The sequence below is a fragment of the Podarcis pityusensis genome, assembly GCF_964106645.2.
Source record: "Podarcis pityusensis genome assembly, chromosome: 12".
Lineage (NCBI taxonomy): Eukaryota > Metazoa > Chordata > Lepidosauria > Squamata > Lacertidae > Podarcis > Podarcis pityusensis.
This window is the reverse complement of record NC_138037.1, coordinates 24,531,688-24,550,259: the sequence shown is the minus strand read 5'-3', so window position 1 is coordinate 24,550,259 and position 18,572 is coordinate 24,531,688. Positions and strand designations below refer to the sequence as shown.

The window sequence follows — 18,572 nt, the reverse complement described above, 5'->3', positions numbered from 1 at the left end:
ATCATTTTTTGAAGTGGCTGGAGTTCTTTAATCATGTAGATGATGGTCTATTAACCTATGTAGTTTTATTTTCTAGATATGTTAGATAACCAATTGCTCAGTTCATACTCCTTACTGTTGATACCAGTTTTAATGAATCAAGGATTAGTCATGCTTTATGTTTTTGTATTATATTGCTTTTAGGGTTGTTGTTGTTTTTATTTGTAATTCACCTCTAGATTAGTTTCTGGTGAAAAGGTGGTACAGAAATTCTTTTAATTAACTAAAGCAATAATATATCAGTTGTTCACCATATGTTTTCTTTTATTAAAAGCAGATGCCCCAAAACATTTGTCACAGCCCAAATACTCCACCAAAGCTGCTTTTAGCCAGTGGGTAAATGAAAATATATGGCACAATACAAGGGTCATATGTTTTTCCCTGCACAGTTAAATTGTTGGGGTTTCGGATGGAATTGGCATCAGAGAGGAAAAGGATCAACTCACTCTTCCCTATCTGCACACCAAGTTGGCCCCAGCACTGTGGTTTAACAAAATAGAAAGATGTTAAGGGAACCAATTTCAGATCTCACACATGCCTACTTTGTCCTTCAAACGTATTAAAGAAATATAACATAAAAATATTTCTGTTGGCATGGCTGAGGGTTTTTAGAAGTTTTATTTATAAAGATTTAAAAATAAAATAAAAAACCCTCACCATGAAAATGAAATGTTGCTTAAAAATAGATACCAACAACAATAGGTAAAGGTTAAACGGACCCCTGACCATTAGGTCCAGTCGTGGCCGACTCTGGAGTAGCGGTGCTCATCTCGCTTTATTGGCTGAGGAAGCCAGCAAACAGCTTCCGGGTCATGTGGCCAGCATGACTAAGCCGCTTCTGGCGAACCAGAGCAGCGCACAAAAACGCCATTTACCTTCCTGCCAGAGCGGTACCTATTTATCTACTTGCACTTTGACGTGCTTTAGAACTGCTAGGTTGGCAGGAGCTGGGACTGAGCAATGGGAGCTCACCCTCTCAGGGGGATTCGAACCACCGACCTTCTGATCGGCAAGTCCTAGGCTCTGTGGTTTAACCCACAGCGCCACCCACGTCTCTTGCCAACAACAATAGCATAGTATTTAGAATAAAATAAACTGCCAACTATATCTGCCACAAAGAATCAAAATTAGTGACTTATAAATGGAATAGGTTATTGACCACTGAAAAATAATGCACTGTACTGGATCATGAAAATAAAGTACAGTATTAACATGAAAGGCATTTCTCCCTTTTCTATGTCAATATTACTGCCTCTTATTCTGAATCCTGGTATTACCATTCTACCAGTGGTTGAGATATTGGAAAGTATGTGGAACTTCCTCCCTAGTTTCCTATTCTTCTTCCTCTCTTGATTTTGCAGATAGTGACAGCTTTCTGATATATAATGAAAACATCAAGCTCTGTATACAATCTCAGAAATCTGGTTCCATCATCATGGACAACTGCGATGAGGATAATGAGGGGCAACATTTCAAGTGGGTTTCCGATGACCAGATTTTGAACATAGCAGTGAAGTTATGCCTGGCAGTGCCTTCCAAGTCAAACCTGGTTGCACTCACCCTCTCCCCCTGTAATGAGACGAGTGAACTTCAGAAATGGGAATGCAGAAATGAGAGCCTCCTTGCACTCGAACAGGGGGATTTGTTTTTAAATCCCGAAAGTGGCCAAAAAAGCCGTCTTATACTTTCTAAAGTAGCCACCAGCAAGAGTACCTGGAAGATCTATGGAACGAAAGACAGCCTGTGCTCTAAGGCCTATGAAGGTAAAATTCAGAGAATCTGTCCTCTTTCTCTAGATGATCAGATGGTCAAGGCTGACATAGACATGGTGCTAACCACATAACTTCAAAACATATCCATAGAAAACCCATCTTGTTGCAGTCATGGGAGTCCAGTTTTCATCAGGACCAGAGCAAAGGGAGAGCAGCTGTTTAGCCCTGTTTGTTATATTATTTATGAAATAAATGTCTCAGCCCAGCCTCTTTATCTCTCTGATCATCTCTTTCTATATCTCTCTAACACACACACACACACACACACACACACACACTAGCATCTTACTCCTTTCTTTAACAAAGTACAGTGGTACCTCGGGTTAAGTACTTAATTCGTTCCGGAGGTCTGTTCTTAACCTGAAACTGTTCTTAACCTGAAGCACCACTTTAGCTAATGGGGCCTCCTGCTGCCACCGCGTTGCCAGAGCACGATTTCTGTTCTCATCCTGAAGCAAAGTTCTTAACCCAAGGTACTATTTCTGGGTTAGCGGAGTCTGTAACCTGAAGCGTATGTAACCTGAAGCGTATGTAACCCGAGGTACCACTGTAGTGATAATCTGCATCCAGCCAAATTCAAGTACTGTAAGAAAGCTTCCATGTCATATTAGAAGTGGATGGCTTTATTTTTTGGTCTTGGAGGGCCCAACACTTGAAACACAAAATACTGCTACCAGGACTGGGGTCTCTGGGCTGTAGACCTGGAGGTTCAAGGGTAGCGATGGTGTGTGTGTGAAATTCTATTCAGTTTGCATTTAAAGCTGAATCCAGCACATCTGAACTTTTGAAAAGCAATACGAAAACTGAAACACAGCTACCCTTCAAAATTCGCAGTTATCTAAATTTTTTTGATATTGTTCTCTGAGTATTCACAAAAAGGGATCTAATAGGAAAGTGCATTAAAAAAAGAATATATCTGTGAAAATAACATACAAAATGCATTATGTAAGGGAAATTGCAAAAAAAAGTGCATTAGTCAAAACTGCATATAAAAATGTGTGCATTAGGAGAAATTCATACTAAAATCACGGAGAAATTTTATGAGGATTTTTTAAAATAAAAAATTGCTGAATCTCTCCTTCCACAGTAGACAAATGCACCCTTTCCAATAGATGTTTAAATGATGTTTTGAAACTGTATGAATTACTGGGGTCGGGGGACATGCAAGGATAGAAATATAGCCTAACAGTATCAGTTCAATTTCCACTAGTGCCATTTGCCTGAGCAGGAAATGCTTTCACTTCCTTTGCATTGCAACAAGGGGCCAGATTTACCAACACTGGGTGGTTGGTAGCTTTCTGTTTATTTTGCAACTCTACTCCTGTGTAGAAATTTCATGATGGGCACCAGAGTTTAAGTATGCATAGCATGCAGCCTACTTCAAAAAGTCTTAGGAAGACAGCAAGATACTTTGTACCATGTCAAAACTTTGGCTCATCCACATCGTATTGTCAGCAGCTCTCCGGGGTTTCATTTAGAAGTCTTTCCCAACCTTTCCTGGGGACACCAGGGACTAATGATCCACTCCAATTAAAAGGGAAGTTGCACATGTGCATTCATGCAACAGAATGAATGTTCAAAACCTAGTTAATGTCAACGGGGAAGCCTGTCTACACAGAAAGTCAACATATGCATCTGAGTATATCTGGCATTCTGTGTTGAGGACTTTGTCTTCATCTCTTCTGCTTACCAACTTCTGTTCTTATAACAGATCAAAATTATTTCATCATTGCATCTATTCAATTTTCTTTTAGCTCTGTATACCTTAGAAGGCAATTCTTTTGGAGCCCCCTGTATGTTTCCATTCAAGTATCGGAATGAATTGTATGCTCAGTGCATAAGAGACAATGATGAACATGGGCGACTTTGGTGCGGAACAACTGCAGACGTGGATAGAGACTCTTTAACCGGATATTGTCCAGTGAAAGGTAAACAAAAAGGGTTTGTTTGAGCCTTTAGCATTGTGCATTTGTTGCTTAGAGGAATGTTCGTCTTAACAAAGAGAAAAGAGAACTAGTCGTTATTATATCTGTTCTACAGGTTGTGCAACTTAGAAGAAAATGGGGAGAGGGATCTTTCTCCTGTGAATCAGAGCAAAATGAATTGTCAGTAATGTCAGGGTCCCCTTACAGGATCAGGCTCACACTTCTTCAATTGAAAGGAACAGATGTCAAGCCAAAAGCAAGGTCCACAGTAGAGTTGGCAAACTGCTGTATGCAGGGTACAGCCAGTTTTCCTCTGGCCCTCTCATCTCCTTTGAGCCAATCAGCTGTTCAGTGGGGAGCAGCTTAGATGGAAAAAGATTTTGATATTCTCCAAAGTGTGCAATTGCAGGTCTTTCCCCTGCTGCAAGAAGATCAAAGCAGAGGGAGAAATGTCTTGGCAGACTTCTGTCCCTTGCAAATAGGCTTTTGAATTTTTTTCAGTTGCATACTTGCAATTTTCAGGATGCACTTACACCTTGGCATTTGACACACTGAATAGGCATAAGGCAGCGCTTGTAGTTTACCTGCACATTGACCTTCTTTGTATTGTTTTCATGGGATTACTGCACAGCTGCCAACAGAGAAGAGGTCAGATTTTGGGGAGTCAGCTGGGGCTCTAGACTCTTAGCTTTAATTTTTAAAAGATGGAAGCCAGTTGGACAGAGGTGACTAAAGACTCTTTAAGCAGACATTGTCCAGTAAAAGGTAAAACCAAGTTTGTTTATTTATAATTCACAGTTTTAATTTTTTAAAAAAATCACGGGGAGTACAACATATAAGAATAAGCCAGGCCCTTACTTTGCCATCATGTATGAGCTGCTTAGAGGAATGTTTCTCCTACACAGAAAAAGGGAAATAGTCATTATTGCCTCTGTTTTACTGATTGTGCAACATAAGCAGAAGAGGGTGGGGGTGGGGGGAACTTTCCCCTAAGAGTGAGAGTAAAATAAATATAAAGAATGCCAGAGCTCCATACAGGATTAGGTCTGCACTTCTTAACTTGAAAGGGACTGAGATGATGATGTAGTTCAGTTCAAGACAAAATCAAGGTCTAGAGCAGAAGTGGGGCAGCCAGATTCCATTTGTCCCTTGGTCTTCTCCCAACCCTCAGTTGTTCAGTGGGGAACAGCTGAAAGAGTTTTGATGTTGTATGAACCATGCAGCTGCAGATCCTTTCTCTTAGGTAAGAAGACCAAAGCAAAGAGGGAACCAGAAGGTACAATTTGAGTAGAGCTACTAAAATGAAATATTTGCCTTTGTTTCTGTGTGGAACAATGGTCTCTGTGTGTGATGGTGTGTTAAAGATAAGTGTGTCTGGTCCTTCCTGTTTTGGGATCTGGCCAGTGGTGACTCATGCAGTGGGTGGGGTAGAGTTGTATATACATCCATGCATTAGGTGTGAATGTCTACAGGGATAAAGCCAACTCATGTAAACTAACCTGAAACCTGAAGTCCTCTTTGCACACAGGGTTCCAGGAAGCGTAAATAGAAATTGATGTGGTTAAGTTGCTGCGCCTGAAGATATCCCCACCTAATGCTTGAATATTGCAAATGGGGCTTCGGAAGCCACATTATTATGGAGGGAGGCCCAGGGTGCTGCTCTATATGATTTGGGTATCCTCTGGAAAAGTGGTATCTTGATCAATCAGGTTTATCTCACTTGCAGATTTAGCTTTGCCATTTGTGATTTTATAATTTGACACTAGTGTTAACAATGCTTACAGATGATGAATTCTTCTGGACCAAAAACCATTGGACAGGGAATCTCTACCAGATCAATTCCCGCTCAGCTCTAACATGGTACCAAGCAAGAAAAAGTTGCCGGCAACAGAATGCAGATTTACTGAGCATCACCAGTTTACATGAACAGGCGTACCTGACAGGTAGAACATAATAAAGCACACCTAAAGAAGTGATCAGTTCTAATAATATTTTGCTACATAATCAATATTGTCTCAACTATAGGGAGCAATTTCATAAACATAATATAATAAGTACCCTTACTCCCAGCAGAATTAATTTGAATGTCATCCGTTTCAAATGATCCCACTGCAGATTATTCTTTGCATTCATGGTTACCAGATCTCCTAGCAGGTCCTCTGTGTCTTTGACAACAGTAGAAGCAGAAATTAATTGATTAAATCTAATGAAGCATAGCATCGGCATACTAGATGAAATGTTTCATCATATTAATTTCTGCTTAAAATTTAGCTATACTGGAATAAAAGCTGCCACCCTAGAAGCGATTTTTGTTGTGGTTTAATTTTGCTTCCTTCCACCCAGCTTCATAATTATGGATCCCATAGCTACATAATACAAGACAACTGATTTTCTTTTCATTGAATAGGATTAATAAATAGTATGACTGCTGCCTACTGGATTGGTCTGATCAGCTTTGATGCCGAGAGTGGATGGCAGTGGATTGGTGATCGTCCTTTCAGATATTTAAACTGGGCTCCAGGTAAGTGAATCGTAATATATATATTATTCTATCTGAATCGTAATATATATATATATTATTTCTCCCGTGTTTTAGTGTTTTGTCCCTGTAGTTTCTTGTATAGATATTCCAAGAATACTATTTTCTCTTGAGATATAAATACTTCTGCAAACAGGAAAACAAATAACATGCATTTCTATTTAAAACATTACGAACTACTTTTTAGCAGTGCTCCTAAAAATGCAGAGCCTCCAAATGAATGATAAATACAGTGTTGCTATGTTAACACAGGGCATAGATAATGATTGTTTCTCTCACTCTTTCTTAAAGGGAGCCCATCCCCAGAAACAGAAAAATTATGTGGATCAATGGTGTCTAAGAATGGCAATTGGGAGAATGATAAGTGCCTCCAGAAACTTGGATACATTTGCAAGAAAGAAAACTCTTCATTAGATGTTTCTTTTATTCCTTCAGGTAGGATGCTAACCTGGGAATGAAGTTCACATATATTTCATTATGTCATAAGTTGTGGAGTTTGCCAATGGCAATATTACATTTTTTAAAATCTTATCTCTAGCAGTGGAGGTTTTGCTGTTTGTAGCAGTATATGCAATATAGAACACTTTATTGATGTCCGGTGGCAAAGGAACCAACTGCCACGGCAGGTTGCCAGGAACAGATAAGACAAGAAAAAGTCATTACCATCTGCTTTTTCATTCAACATTCACAGAGAGAGGCTTGGGAATGCAGCCTCTTGGAATAATGACGTTGTCCCGAGTAAATCTCCACCCCTCCTTCGCTCCCACTTCCTCATTCATCAACAGCACCACCACCCCTACGGTAGCTGCTTAGGGTCATTTGTCTTCAAGCTCTTTGCTCTCCTACTTTTAAGGCTCGCCGGGTTCTGGGAGATGGAGGATGTGGAATGCTTTCTAATGACAATGTGTCAGCCAGCTGCTGCTCCGGCTCTGCCTCCTCCTCCTCTCCCATTTTTTCCCAACTTTCCCCCTCATCTGCCTCTGAGCTGCGGCCTCCCTCAAACCCCTGTTGTAATTCTGAACTGTCTTCTTCTCTAGAAGGGTCAGGCTGGGGAAGCGGTCTCCACTGTTCCTCCTCTGCCCAGTCCCTGACAATTGGACTGAGATGCCAGAGGATATATTGTCATTAGCTAAGAATAAGTTATCAACTGTATTATTAAACTTAACAGGTAGCATTCCCATCTGTTGTTGCCATTACGCAGCAAATCCCACATTCCCATAGGTGAAATAAATGTATTTGAATACAATAATTGTTGGTAATTCTATTGACAATAATATCCTCATGGTAAAGAACTGGCTACTCTGTCTTGTTAATATTGATTGTCAGATTTGCCTCTGATATATTTTATATACACAAATTAAGGAACTGAGATTATGACATCCTAATAGCATAACACACTTTCTTCTTTTAAAAAATCCTCCAGTCATGCTATCTTAAATTTGATCTCTTTTTAGATGGCTTGAAACCAATTAAATGTCCAGATGGCTGGGCTGCATTTGCAGGTCACTGTTACAGCCTTAAAAGAGACCTTAAAACATGGAAGAACGCGTTATGGTCCTGCAGAGAAGAAGATGGAGATTTAATAAGTATTCACAGCATTGAAGAATACAGCTTTGTCATATCTCAGCTTGGCTAGCGTAAGTATATCTAGAAAGTTTGGTCCTTCTGGTATCTGCTAAATATGTGAGATTAAGAGAGAGAGTTTTTTGTTTTGCATTTTTGTTACCACGTGCAAGAAGGGAATGTTACTGAGTCTCCCACCCTGGGGGGAGGGGGAAGCACCAGTATGCTGTATTGAACATGAGACCCAAATGTGAGATGTGGCACTATTACAGCCTTCAACAAACTTCACCAAACCTAGGCCTCCAGCTGTTTCTGGACTACAACTTCCATCATCCCTTGTTGTTGTTGTTTAGCCGTTTAGTTGTGTCTGACTCTTTGCGACCCCATGGACCAGAGCACGCCAGGCACTCCTGTCTTCCACTGCCTCCCGTAGTTTGATCAAACTCATGCTGGTAGCTTCGAGAACACTATCCAACAATCTCGTCCTCTGTAATCCCCTTCTCCTTGTGCCCTCCATCTTTCCCAACATCAGGGTTTTTTCCAGGGAGTCTTCTCTTCTCATGAGGTGGCCAAAGTATTGGAGCCTCAGCTTCACGATCTGTCCTTCCAGTAAGCACTCAGGGCTGATTTCCTTCAGAATGGATAGGTTTGATCTTCTTGCAGTCCATGGGACTCTCAAGAGTTTCCTCCAGCATCATAATTCAAAAGCATCAATTCTTCGGCGATCAGCTTTCTTTATCCCTAGTTGTATACAAATTTAATAATAATAGGATCCTGTGAAACACCTGGGTTTATTGCAATTAAAGTTTGTGAGCAAATAAACAAGATGCATTTGTGTTCTTAGAGTCAACAGATCTTCTCTGGATAGGACTGAATGACCAGAAGATTCTGAAGTATTATGAATGGAGTGATGGTTCTACAGTGAGACTCACCAAGTGGCAGAAAGGAAAACCCGCACACATAAATGATGAGCAAAGTGCCTGTGTCATTATGAATGGGGAGGTAAAAAACACGGAACCCCCAACAAAGATGTATTTCCTTGGATACAGTTTTGTGTGAAAGATCAAATACATCCAGGTCCTGCTTTCCGAACACAATGCGTTCCCAGGAATTTGTTAGACGAGCATTCACATAACAAGTTGACAATTTACATCATTTCTTATGGGAATATTTTTAATCTGTCCAATCACTCTCCTCCCTCCCTCCACGGTTTCTTCCTGAAATGGCTGCAGCCAACCAGGAAAAGAGATGCAAAGGGGGGGGGACTGATTTGTCTGCTCTCTCCTGCTCCCTGATTTGTCCGATCTCTCTCCCTCCCTGCATGGTTTCTGCCCAAAAAAGGTTGTCACCGACCACAAATGCACAAACAAGTAAGGAGGGAGAAGATTTTGGCTGCTTGGATTTCTGAATCTGCGGTGGGCATAGCGAGGTCTAGGTACTAATTCTTCATTTCTGATAACAAAATTTGTGGATAACAAGCGTTCTGATAGCAGGACCTGTGTGTATAGTGGTGCACCTGGTGCACCTTCACAACCCCAGTCTGTCCTACTGTCCCAGTAAGCGGCAGTGCTGGTGTCAGGAAGGCATCTCCACATGACACCCTTCCCCATACCAACTGCTCTTGTTGAGAGCTAATTGTATGTTACAAGGAGGCAGCAATTTCCATTCCATCTCATGTTAGTCACAATCAGCGCTGTTTCTCTTCTGCTACATGTAGAACCATCTTCTTGAGAATGTCACCTTTATTCTTTTGATTTTTGTTTTTAAAAGAGGAAGCGTTTCACAGATATGATTGTGCCAGTACTTAGGTGGGAATTGCTTGTTGAAATATCAGAAGCCAAACATGTGGCTGGATAAACTTCCACTCATTGGTGGTTATGCTCCAATGCAATGTTTTCAGAATTTATTATTAATATTAATATTAATATTATATCCTACCCTTTTCCCTGATAGGGGCTCAAGGCACCTCACAGCTAGATATAGTACAACTAGTCAATGCTTTTTAAGGACAAGATAATGCAATAGAAAGCTTTGTATCAACACAAAAGACATCAAGCTTCAAGAAAATGAGGAAGTGTATACTTCTTCACTGAAATGTTTATTTCTTTATTTTTCCATTTCCAGAGTGGATATTGGGCAGATTATTTCTGTGAAGAGGAACTTGGCTTCATATGTAAAAGAGAACCGTTGGGATTTCTTCCTGAAGAACCTGAAAATGTTGATCCAAATTGCAAGAAAGTAAGTTTAAAGTAAACTGTACAGTAGTTTAACAAATGAAAGAAGGTTGATAAATAAAAGATTAGGAAGAGAATTTTTAACATCGGACAAAATTATGAAAAGAGGAGTATTGTATATAAAAAACAAATATGACCCACAGCAGATCTTCATGGAAGAGGAGGGAAGAGTGATAGCTGTACAGTTAAAGTTGCAAGGCAAAATAAATAAATAATTGTGGGGATATATGCCCCAAATGAGAGGAAATCGGAATTTTACAAATCTTTGGAGGAAAAATTATTTGATTATATGGATCAGAAAATAATAGTAATGGGGGATATGAATGGGGTGGTTTCCCTTGAAATGGGCAGAACAATAAGGAAAAGGAATACTCAAAAGAAGGGAAACTCCCAATGGCTTTTTTTAAGTTGATGGAAAGCTTGAACCTAATAGACATTTGGAGATTCAACTATCGATTAGAAAGACAGCACACTTTTTTCTCTGAGCCAAATCAATCTGCCGGAAGAATAGACTCCAGTGAACTGACAATAAGAGTGGGGAACGTGAAGATATTGCCAAGGACTCTCTCAGATCATAATGCAATATTATTGGATTTGAGAAGTGAAGGGAATTCAACATTTAGATGGAAATTGAATGAAGGCCTATTAGATAATCAAATGATTCTACAAAAAGCCCAAAAAACTATAAAAGGTTATTTTGAATTAAATTTGAATAAGGAAACTGATATAAATATGGTGTGGGAGACTAGTAAAGCAGTAATGAAAGGTTTCTTTATACAACACAATACGTTTCAGAAAAAGTTAAGGGAGAAGAAAAAGATACTTGACGAACTCATTAAAAATGAAAAAGAGTTAACTAAGAAACCTGGAAATACATTGATAAAACAAAATATTAAGATGCTGCGAACCCAATTTTCAACATTAATTAATTAAGTAGTAGAATGGAAAATAAAATATATAAAACAAACAAAAATTGAATTTGCAGATAAACCAGGAAAGCTTTTGGCATGGCAATTGGAAAAAAACAAGACCAAAATATAATCAATAAGATAAAAGTAGAGGAGAAATTAATAGATAACCCAAAAGAAATTAGAAAAAAATTCTTAAAATTTTATAGAGACTTATATAAAGCTGGAAAAGAGGATTTAGAAAAAATGGAGGACCATTTAAGGCAGAATAAGTTACCAAAAATTCCGAAAGAACAGAAAGATCAGTTAAATGCACCAATAACAATGATAAACTAACCTAACAGTATGGTCTTTTCTATGCTAAATGGGAAAGAAAGGGAAGCTTTGCAAACGATTTAAAAGGGGGATATTTTAAAGGTCTAATAGGTTGCATTTCCACACATTACTTTGCTGCATGTTTTCTTTTTTTAAACCTCTGTTTGTATTACGCCCCAAAATCTCGATCTAGGAATCCAGGGAAATCTTATTTTATAACTGAATTCTGACACATTCTGCTTTCAAGAGTACAATTTCTATGGTACCTAGCACTGGATGGGGATTTCTGTTTCAGTAAAGTTTCAGCAACATTACTACCAAAAACACGTCTCCAAACTTGTAATACTGTAGTAACATGTGGTTGTTGGTTCTTCTATATGAACAGGGCTGGAAAAGGCATGGTTCCTATTGTTACTTAATTAGCCAAACATCTGCAACGTTTTCAAAAGCAAATACATTCTGTGAAACAAATAAAGGATCACTGGCTTCTGTGGAGAACAGGTAAAAGGAAGCCCATGGGTTTGTTGTTCAGAGGGCATGTTTTAGTCTATTCTCCCCCTTGTTGGGCATGAAAGAGAGAGAAAAATGACTTTCCTGTGACTATGGGCTGTTTCCAACTAAAGTTTACTCAGAGTAAACCTTCTGAAATTAATTGACATATGTTATCCATGCTCATTAATTTCAGTGGGTCTACTTTACTCTGAATAGGACTAACAACTTTTTTCTGTTTCTGTGAATGAAAGGTGCAATGCCTTTATTTTAAGATGTTAAATTCTTTGGCCACATAACAAATATTAAGATTTGACCTGCAGCATGCGACTAAGCTACTTTCTTGAATGAGCGGCTCCTCTCATTTCTTGTGAATTTCCTATCTGATTTGCAATCTGTGGCTTGCCTCACTTTCCTGAAACATCTGCACTACATAGAATCATAGAATCGTAGAGTTGGAAGAGACCACAAGGGCCATCGAGTCCAACCCCCTGCCAAGCAGGAAACACCATCAGAGCACTCCTGACATATGGTTGTTAAGCCTCTGCTTAAAGACCTCCAAAGAAGGAGACTCCACCACACTCCTTGGCAGCAAATTCCACTGTCAAACAGCTCTCACTGTCAGGAAGTTCTTCCTAATGTTTAGGTGGAATCTTCTTTCTTGTAGTTTGGATCCATTGCTCCGTGTCCGCTTCTCTGGAGCAGCAGAAAACAACCTTTCTCCCTCCTCTATATGACATCCTTTTATATATTTGAACATGGCTATCATATCACCCCTTAACCTCCTCTTCTCCAGGCTACATGGATCTTGCAGTCTTTCCGACAGATTTAATCATTGTCTCAGTCTGTGTTTTTCTGTCTAAAGTGAGTGAATGTTTTCTAGAATTCCTTCTAAGATCCTTAATGCTTTGCTGTATGTGGCCACTTGTGGCCTAATGTGAAGTCTGGGCTGAGATTCTTCTGTTTCACAGTTTCTTTCTTGGGATGCCATTGTAGTTTTTGTTTTGTACTTGTGAAAGAGTTGTAGTCTGAATTTTGCTGATAAATGCAACATGCAGATGTATTGCTTTGTGATAGTGGACCTGTAGGCTTAAGATTTTCCATTTTTTCACTGTGAGCTATCTCTTGTCATTCCAAAATGTGCATTTTGACTGGATGAGAGCTAGCCTGTTTTAAAATGTAGGAAATTAATAATCATTTGAATGCATCAATTACACATCGTTCCAGTGTGGTGTAGTGGTTAAGAGCAGTGGACTCGTAATCTGGTGAACCGGGTTCGCATCCCCGCTTCTCAGCTGCTGGGTGACCTTGGCTAGTCACACTTCTCTGAAGTCTCTCAGCCTCACTCACCTCAAAGAGTGTTTGTTGTGGGGGAGGAAGGGAAAAGGAGATTGTTAGCCGCTTTGAGACTCCTTAGGGTAGTGATAAAGCTGGGTATCAAATCCAAACTACTATTCTTCTCTTCTTCTTCCCTACAGATATGAACAGGCCTACCTGACTAGTCTAGTTGGGCTTCGTTCTGAAAAATATTTCTGGATTGGCCTTTCAGATGTACAGCAACGAGGGACATTCAAATGGATCAATAGAGACAATGTTCTGTTCACCAACTGGAATTCAGGAATGCCTGGTAGGTACTGCCTGAAGTCTATCAGGAATGTTTTGATGGCAAGGGAAAAAATAGATATACAGTCATACCTCAGTTTTCAAACGTAATGGGTTCTGGAAGACCGTTCGAGTTCCAAAACGTTCGAAAACCAAGGTGCAAAGGGCAGTCTGCCAATTTTAATAGAGAAAATTGAGAAAAATAACTCAGCGAAAGCTGCTTGACTTCCAAGGCGTGTTAAAAAATGGAAGCATTTACTTCCGGGTTTACGGCGTCTGAAAACCGAAACGTTTGTCAACAGAGAGGTTCAAAAACCGAGGTACCGCTGTATAAGAAGGAAAATTCCTGGGTGCCATGATGCAAGTTGGGTGCAAGTACTCTTTGGTGAGAGAACCACAGCAAAGATTTAATATACATACAGTGGTACCTCAGAAGTCGAACATAATCTGTTCTGTAAGGACGTTTGACTTTGTTCGACTTCCAAGGTGCAGCTTCTGATTGGTACTTGCAGACAGCAGAAGCCACATTGGACGTTTGGCTTCTGAGGAACGTTCAAAAACCAGAACACTTACTTCCAGGTTTTTGTCGTTCAGGAGCCCAAACTTTAGGCAATGGAGCCGTTCAACTTCTGAGGTACCACTGTATATATTCAGCTACGTAACTCATTGAAATGTGCTTTTCCATGCAGCATCCAGAAAAGCTTGCACAGGCAGCAAAACTTGGCTTAGTTCCAAAGTGTTGTAAGCGCCTATGTTATTGGAACAGGAGCTCAAGAGAGGCTTGTTAGAGTTATGTGGTCTGAACTTGGAGCAACCAGCTTAGCCCTCCTCACACACTGAGCTTCTCAGATAGACTGAAGGAAAACAAATGCTTGATTACCTAGTCTAGTGGTAGTCAAGCTTTTTATACCTACCGCCCACTAATGCATTTTTCAAATTTCCTTACCGCCCACCAGTGCTGCAGTAACATGGGGCGTGATCCACCTGGAATCCTGAAATGCCCACTAGTGGGTGGTAGGGACCAGGTTGATGTTAGGTACTGAAGTTCTCACCCTGGGCCAGCAGGGGGATACTGTAGATAGTTTTCACTCAGGTCTACATATGCAAATAAGGAATTGAAAGTGACCTTCAGTGATTGGATAGTTATAGAAAGTTGTTACTGTTGCATTGTAGTGGAGCTCTATATAAGCAGGCTGGCTGAACCCTTCAGTTCAGTTCTGTTCTGGGCCTGTGAATAAACAAGAGCTGTTTGAAGAATCACTGTGTCGTCTGATATGTTCACCACAACTTAACAGTTGACTATCCCTGACCTAGTCCCTCCAAGGTGAGCTAAGCCTGGCAGGACAGCTTACTCTTTGGTCTTAACCCCCTCATCCATTATTTAGACTTAAGCAGGTTATATGAGGTGGGCTATCCAACAGAATCATATTTTACAAAACCTTTCTCTAGCTGTTTTGAGTGTCTATGAAGGACAAGCTCAATTGAATTGGCTCTTGTCTTGTGTCTCCAAAAGGGCAACAATCTGGCTGTGTAGCCATGAGAACTGGGACTGCAGCTGGACTGTGGGATGTTGTGAACTGTGAGGAGACGGCAGCCTTCATCTGCAAACAATGGGCAGAAACTATGACAACAACTCCTGCCCCATCAACAATTCCCCCACCCCCATGCCCAGAAGGATGGCTTCAAAGCCGTTACAGAAGTGTGTGCTTTAAAGTGGGTATACTGCTTCTTGAATCCAAGTTCTTGTTTGTTTCAATATCAAAGCAAAGAGAGAAATTACTTTTGTCTAAGTGAACCTTTTGAGATATTTGAGGATGTGATTTTTAGTTTTCAGTTTAACTGCTTGGTGCAGGATTTTGTTGTTATTCTTTTTTAAGTGGGTTTTAGTTCAATGTTTTGTACTGTGGTTTATTTGAAGTGTCAATATTCAATTGCCTTTTAAATGTTCCTCCACACAGGGCACCAAGCCAAAGTAGGGGTGCCACTGCAGGGTGTTTCAATTATGATGTAGTACACACGGGTGGCGCTGTGCTCTAAACCACTGAGTCTCTTGGGCTTGCCGATCAGAAGGTCGGTGGTTCAAATCCCCATGACAGAGTGAGCTCCCTTTGCTGTGTCCCAGCTCCTGCCAACCTAGCAGTTTGAAAGCACGCCAGTGCAAGTAGATAAATAGGTACCACTGCAGAAGGAAGGTAAATGGTGTTTCTGCGGGCTCTGGTTTCCGTCACAGTGTTTCATTGCACCAGAGGCGGTTTAGTCATGCTGGCCACATGACCCGGAAAGCTGTCTGTGGACAAATGCCTGCTCCCTCAGCTTGAAAGTGAGATGAGCACCGCATCCCCATAGTCGCCTTTGACTGGACATTACCATCCAGGGGTCCTTTAGCTTTTCTCTCTTTTTTAGTGCATGTGCAGAACAGAAAGCAAGAGTCGGGGGGGCACTGAATTGTGTCCTTGCAGAGGGTGCCACTGAAATTTGAAAGTCCAAAGTCCACCCCTGTCTCCAGATAGGGATGGGAGGGGACACTTCCTGAACTTGCATTTTGTCAACATTGATCAAAGTTGTTCAGTAAGACCAGATACCAAACTGCCCCCCTGAAAGACACCCCCACATTGATAGTAACACAGTAGGTGCCTTTACTAGAGTCTGAAGATCCAGGGAGTCCAGTCTACCTGCAACTCTATCACCAAGAGGGTGGAAATGAGGCTTAATTATGCTTGAAGATATTTATATTGTATCTAGGGTCCAAATCTTGTGAGATTTGCTGGAGACTATCAGAAATGGTGCTCAAGCAGAAGAAGTAACATTCGTTGTTGTCATCGTTTTATTGTTTGTAGCCCACCCATCTGACTAGGCGGTGCAACTCTGGGCAGCTTTCAACATTTTAGATATGTTGATCTTTACACATTAAAAAGCTTCCTCCTCTACAGGGAACTTTGTAACCAGTGAGTTGCTGAGCCATACCCTTCTATAGAAGAGAAAAAGACTGTGCTTGTGCAGTTAAAATAGGACTTGCAGATGGGAAGATAAGATTTGTGCTTCCTAATCTGACCAGCTGTTTCAGGTACTGCCAGTCCTGGACTTCCTTGTGCAAAGGCAGGTAGAAGAGACAGCTGGTGGAAAGGACAAAACATAGGAGGAAAGTTCTAATGAGCATCGGTGGGAGTTTCCCACCCAAATCTATTTATTTATTTTTTAAAAAATTGTGCAGATTAATCACATACTTTTATGCCATGTCTGCTTTGGCCCTCAGTTACCATTGTTACATGTCAAATAGGGGTTCGTGCAAACCATGCAGATCTCACTGTGAATGGAATTTGCAAGATTCTTACCAATATGCAATTGTATTTATATCCATTTAGGCCTATACAAGTAACATGCTAACTTGGTTTGAAGCACGTGATTTTTGTAGAGCAATTGGAGGAGACCTAGCTTCTGCTAACAGAGAAGAAAACCATCAGTGAGTTTTATGAAATGTTTATTTCTTCACATTGTCTCAGAATCAAAAACTCTTCTGGTTACGGATGGGGAAGACATTGTATTCGGCTTGCATTTCCATGTGAATCTCCCAAACACCCGTCTCATTTGAAATTCACACACTAAAATGTCCTTCCTCTCTGTTACACACACTAACTATACTGAAAAAAACAGGTGGCCCTTTATCAAAAAGAGGGGAAAGAATCTACCTCATGCCACGCATCTCTGAGAATCACCAGTTGACTTCTGTGAAATATGTGCACTAGGTAGACTGAAATATGTACTGAGGTGTTTTGGGCTCAGACCCAACTTCTGCTTTTTAACTCAGTGGCTTTGGGAACTTGTTTGTCCATTGTGACTATCCATGCCCCCATGTCAGACATTTCGGTATAGTGCTGATAATAGGATGGTATATTTTTTTTAAGGTTCAAATGTGCCCATCAACCAACCAAAAAGGAGGTAGGGGTCAGGGTTTATAATGTAGTCACCTGGAAAGATTTAGAATAAATAATAATAATAATTTAATTTATTATTTATACCCCGCCCATCTGGCTGAGTTTCCCCAGCCACTCTGGGCGGCTTCCAATCAAATGTTAAAAACAGTACAGCATTAAATATTAAAAACTTCCCTAAATAGGGCTGCCTTCAGATGTCTTTTAAAGATAGGATAGCTGCTTATTTCCTTCACATCTGAAGGGAGGGTGTTCCAGAGGGTGGGCGCCACTACCGAGAAGGCCCTCTGCCTGGTTCCCTGTAACTTGACTTCTTGCAGCGAGGGAACCGCCAGAAGGCCCTCGGCGCTGGACCTCAGTGTCCGGGCTGAATCATGGGGGTGAAGATGCTCCTTCAGGTATACAGGACCGAGGCCATTTAGGGCTTTAAAGGTCAGCGCCAACACTTCGAATTGTGCTCAGAAACGTACTGGGAGCCAATGCAGATCTCTCAGGACCGGAGTTATGTGGTCCCGGCAGCCACTCCCAGTCAACAGTCTGGCTGCTGCATTCTGGATTAATTGCAGTTTCTGGGTCACCTTCAAAGGTAGCCCCACGTAGAGTGCATTGCAGTAGTCCAAGCGGGAAATAACTAGAGCACTCTAAAATTTTCTGCACTGTAAAATTATCTTTTATATATTTTAGGTTTCATCATCACTGTTGGGTTGGTTTAATTAAGTTGGAGCCTGATAAAGGATTTACTTGGAGTGATGGATTTCCTGTAAGTATGCTAATGTATTGACAGGAAAATTAATATCATTTTTACAAAACCATTTTGAATATGAATGTTGAAGCTCTTTTGCTTTCTGGTCAGATCCCATAGCATTGTTTTAAATGTTTAGTCACTTAAACTTCCAGCATCTGAGCCTTTAAGCATAGGTTTGTATGCAATCTAATTTTTGGACCCAGCACCTATGGCAGTTCCAGCAGAGTTAATGAAATTGCTGCTTATCCAGTTGGATTAGATTTGTTTTTGTTTTGTTTTTAAAATAGTGCTCTTATGTATTATTATTATTATTATTATTAAGTAACAAACAGAGCATTAAACACCTACATAAGTAACAAAGCAGAGCACAAACACCTACATGTAATTCAAAAATGAACTATGGTTTAGTGCAAATGGGAAAACAAAGATTGTGGCTGCTGCCCTCCTTCCCTGGTCCTGCTGGTCCTGTACTATCCAAAGCAAAGCCATGATTTGGAAAAGTGGCCATTACA

General features: G+C 40.5%; 3 protein-coding genes across 3 annotated transcripts in view; all 3 read left to right on the top strand.

The window, feature by feature from the left end:
• Positions 1-18,572, top strand: part of LOC308459249 (macrophage mannose receptor 1-like) — a 128,075-nt gene that overhangs the window by 906 nt on the left and 108,597 nt on the right. The window lies entirely within an intron of this gene.
• Positions 1,475-17,261, top strand: LOC308460110 (macrophage mannose receptor 1-like; the record flags this gene model as incomplete). Its single annotated transcript, XM_080976098.1, has 12 exons — positions 1,475-1,802; positions 3,566-3,739; positions 5,521-5,679; positions 6,144-6,257; positions 6,567-6,710; positions 7,730-7,861; positions 8,683-8,840; positions 9,963-10,076; positions 11,681-11,796; positions 13,263-13,411; positions 14,900-15,099; positions 16,749-17,261. 12 exons carry the CDS (start codon positions 1,475-1,477, stop codon positions 16,848-16,850), a joined length of 1,890 nt encoding a protein of 629 aa, XP_080832224.1. The 3' UTR covers positions 16,851-17,261.
• LOC308459277 (macrophage mannose receptor 1-like) overlaps positions 17,951-18,572 on the top strand; it is a 44,754-nt gene continuing 44,132 nt past the window's right edge. The window contains exon 1 of the mRNA XM_080974464.1: positions 17,951-18,075. The gene's annotated coding sequence lies outside the window, so the exon portion shown is untranslated. The remainder of the gene's footprint in view (positions 18,076-18,572) is intronic.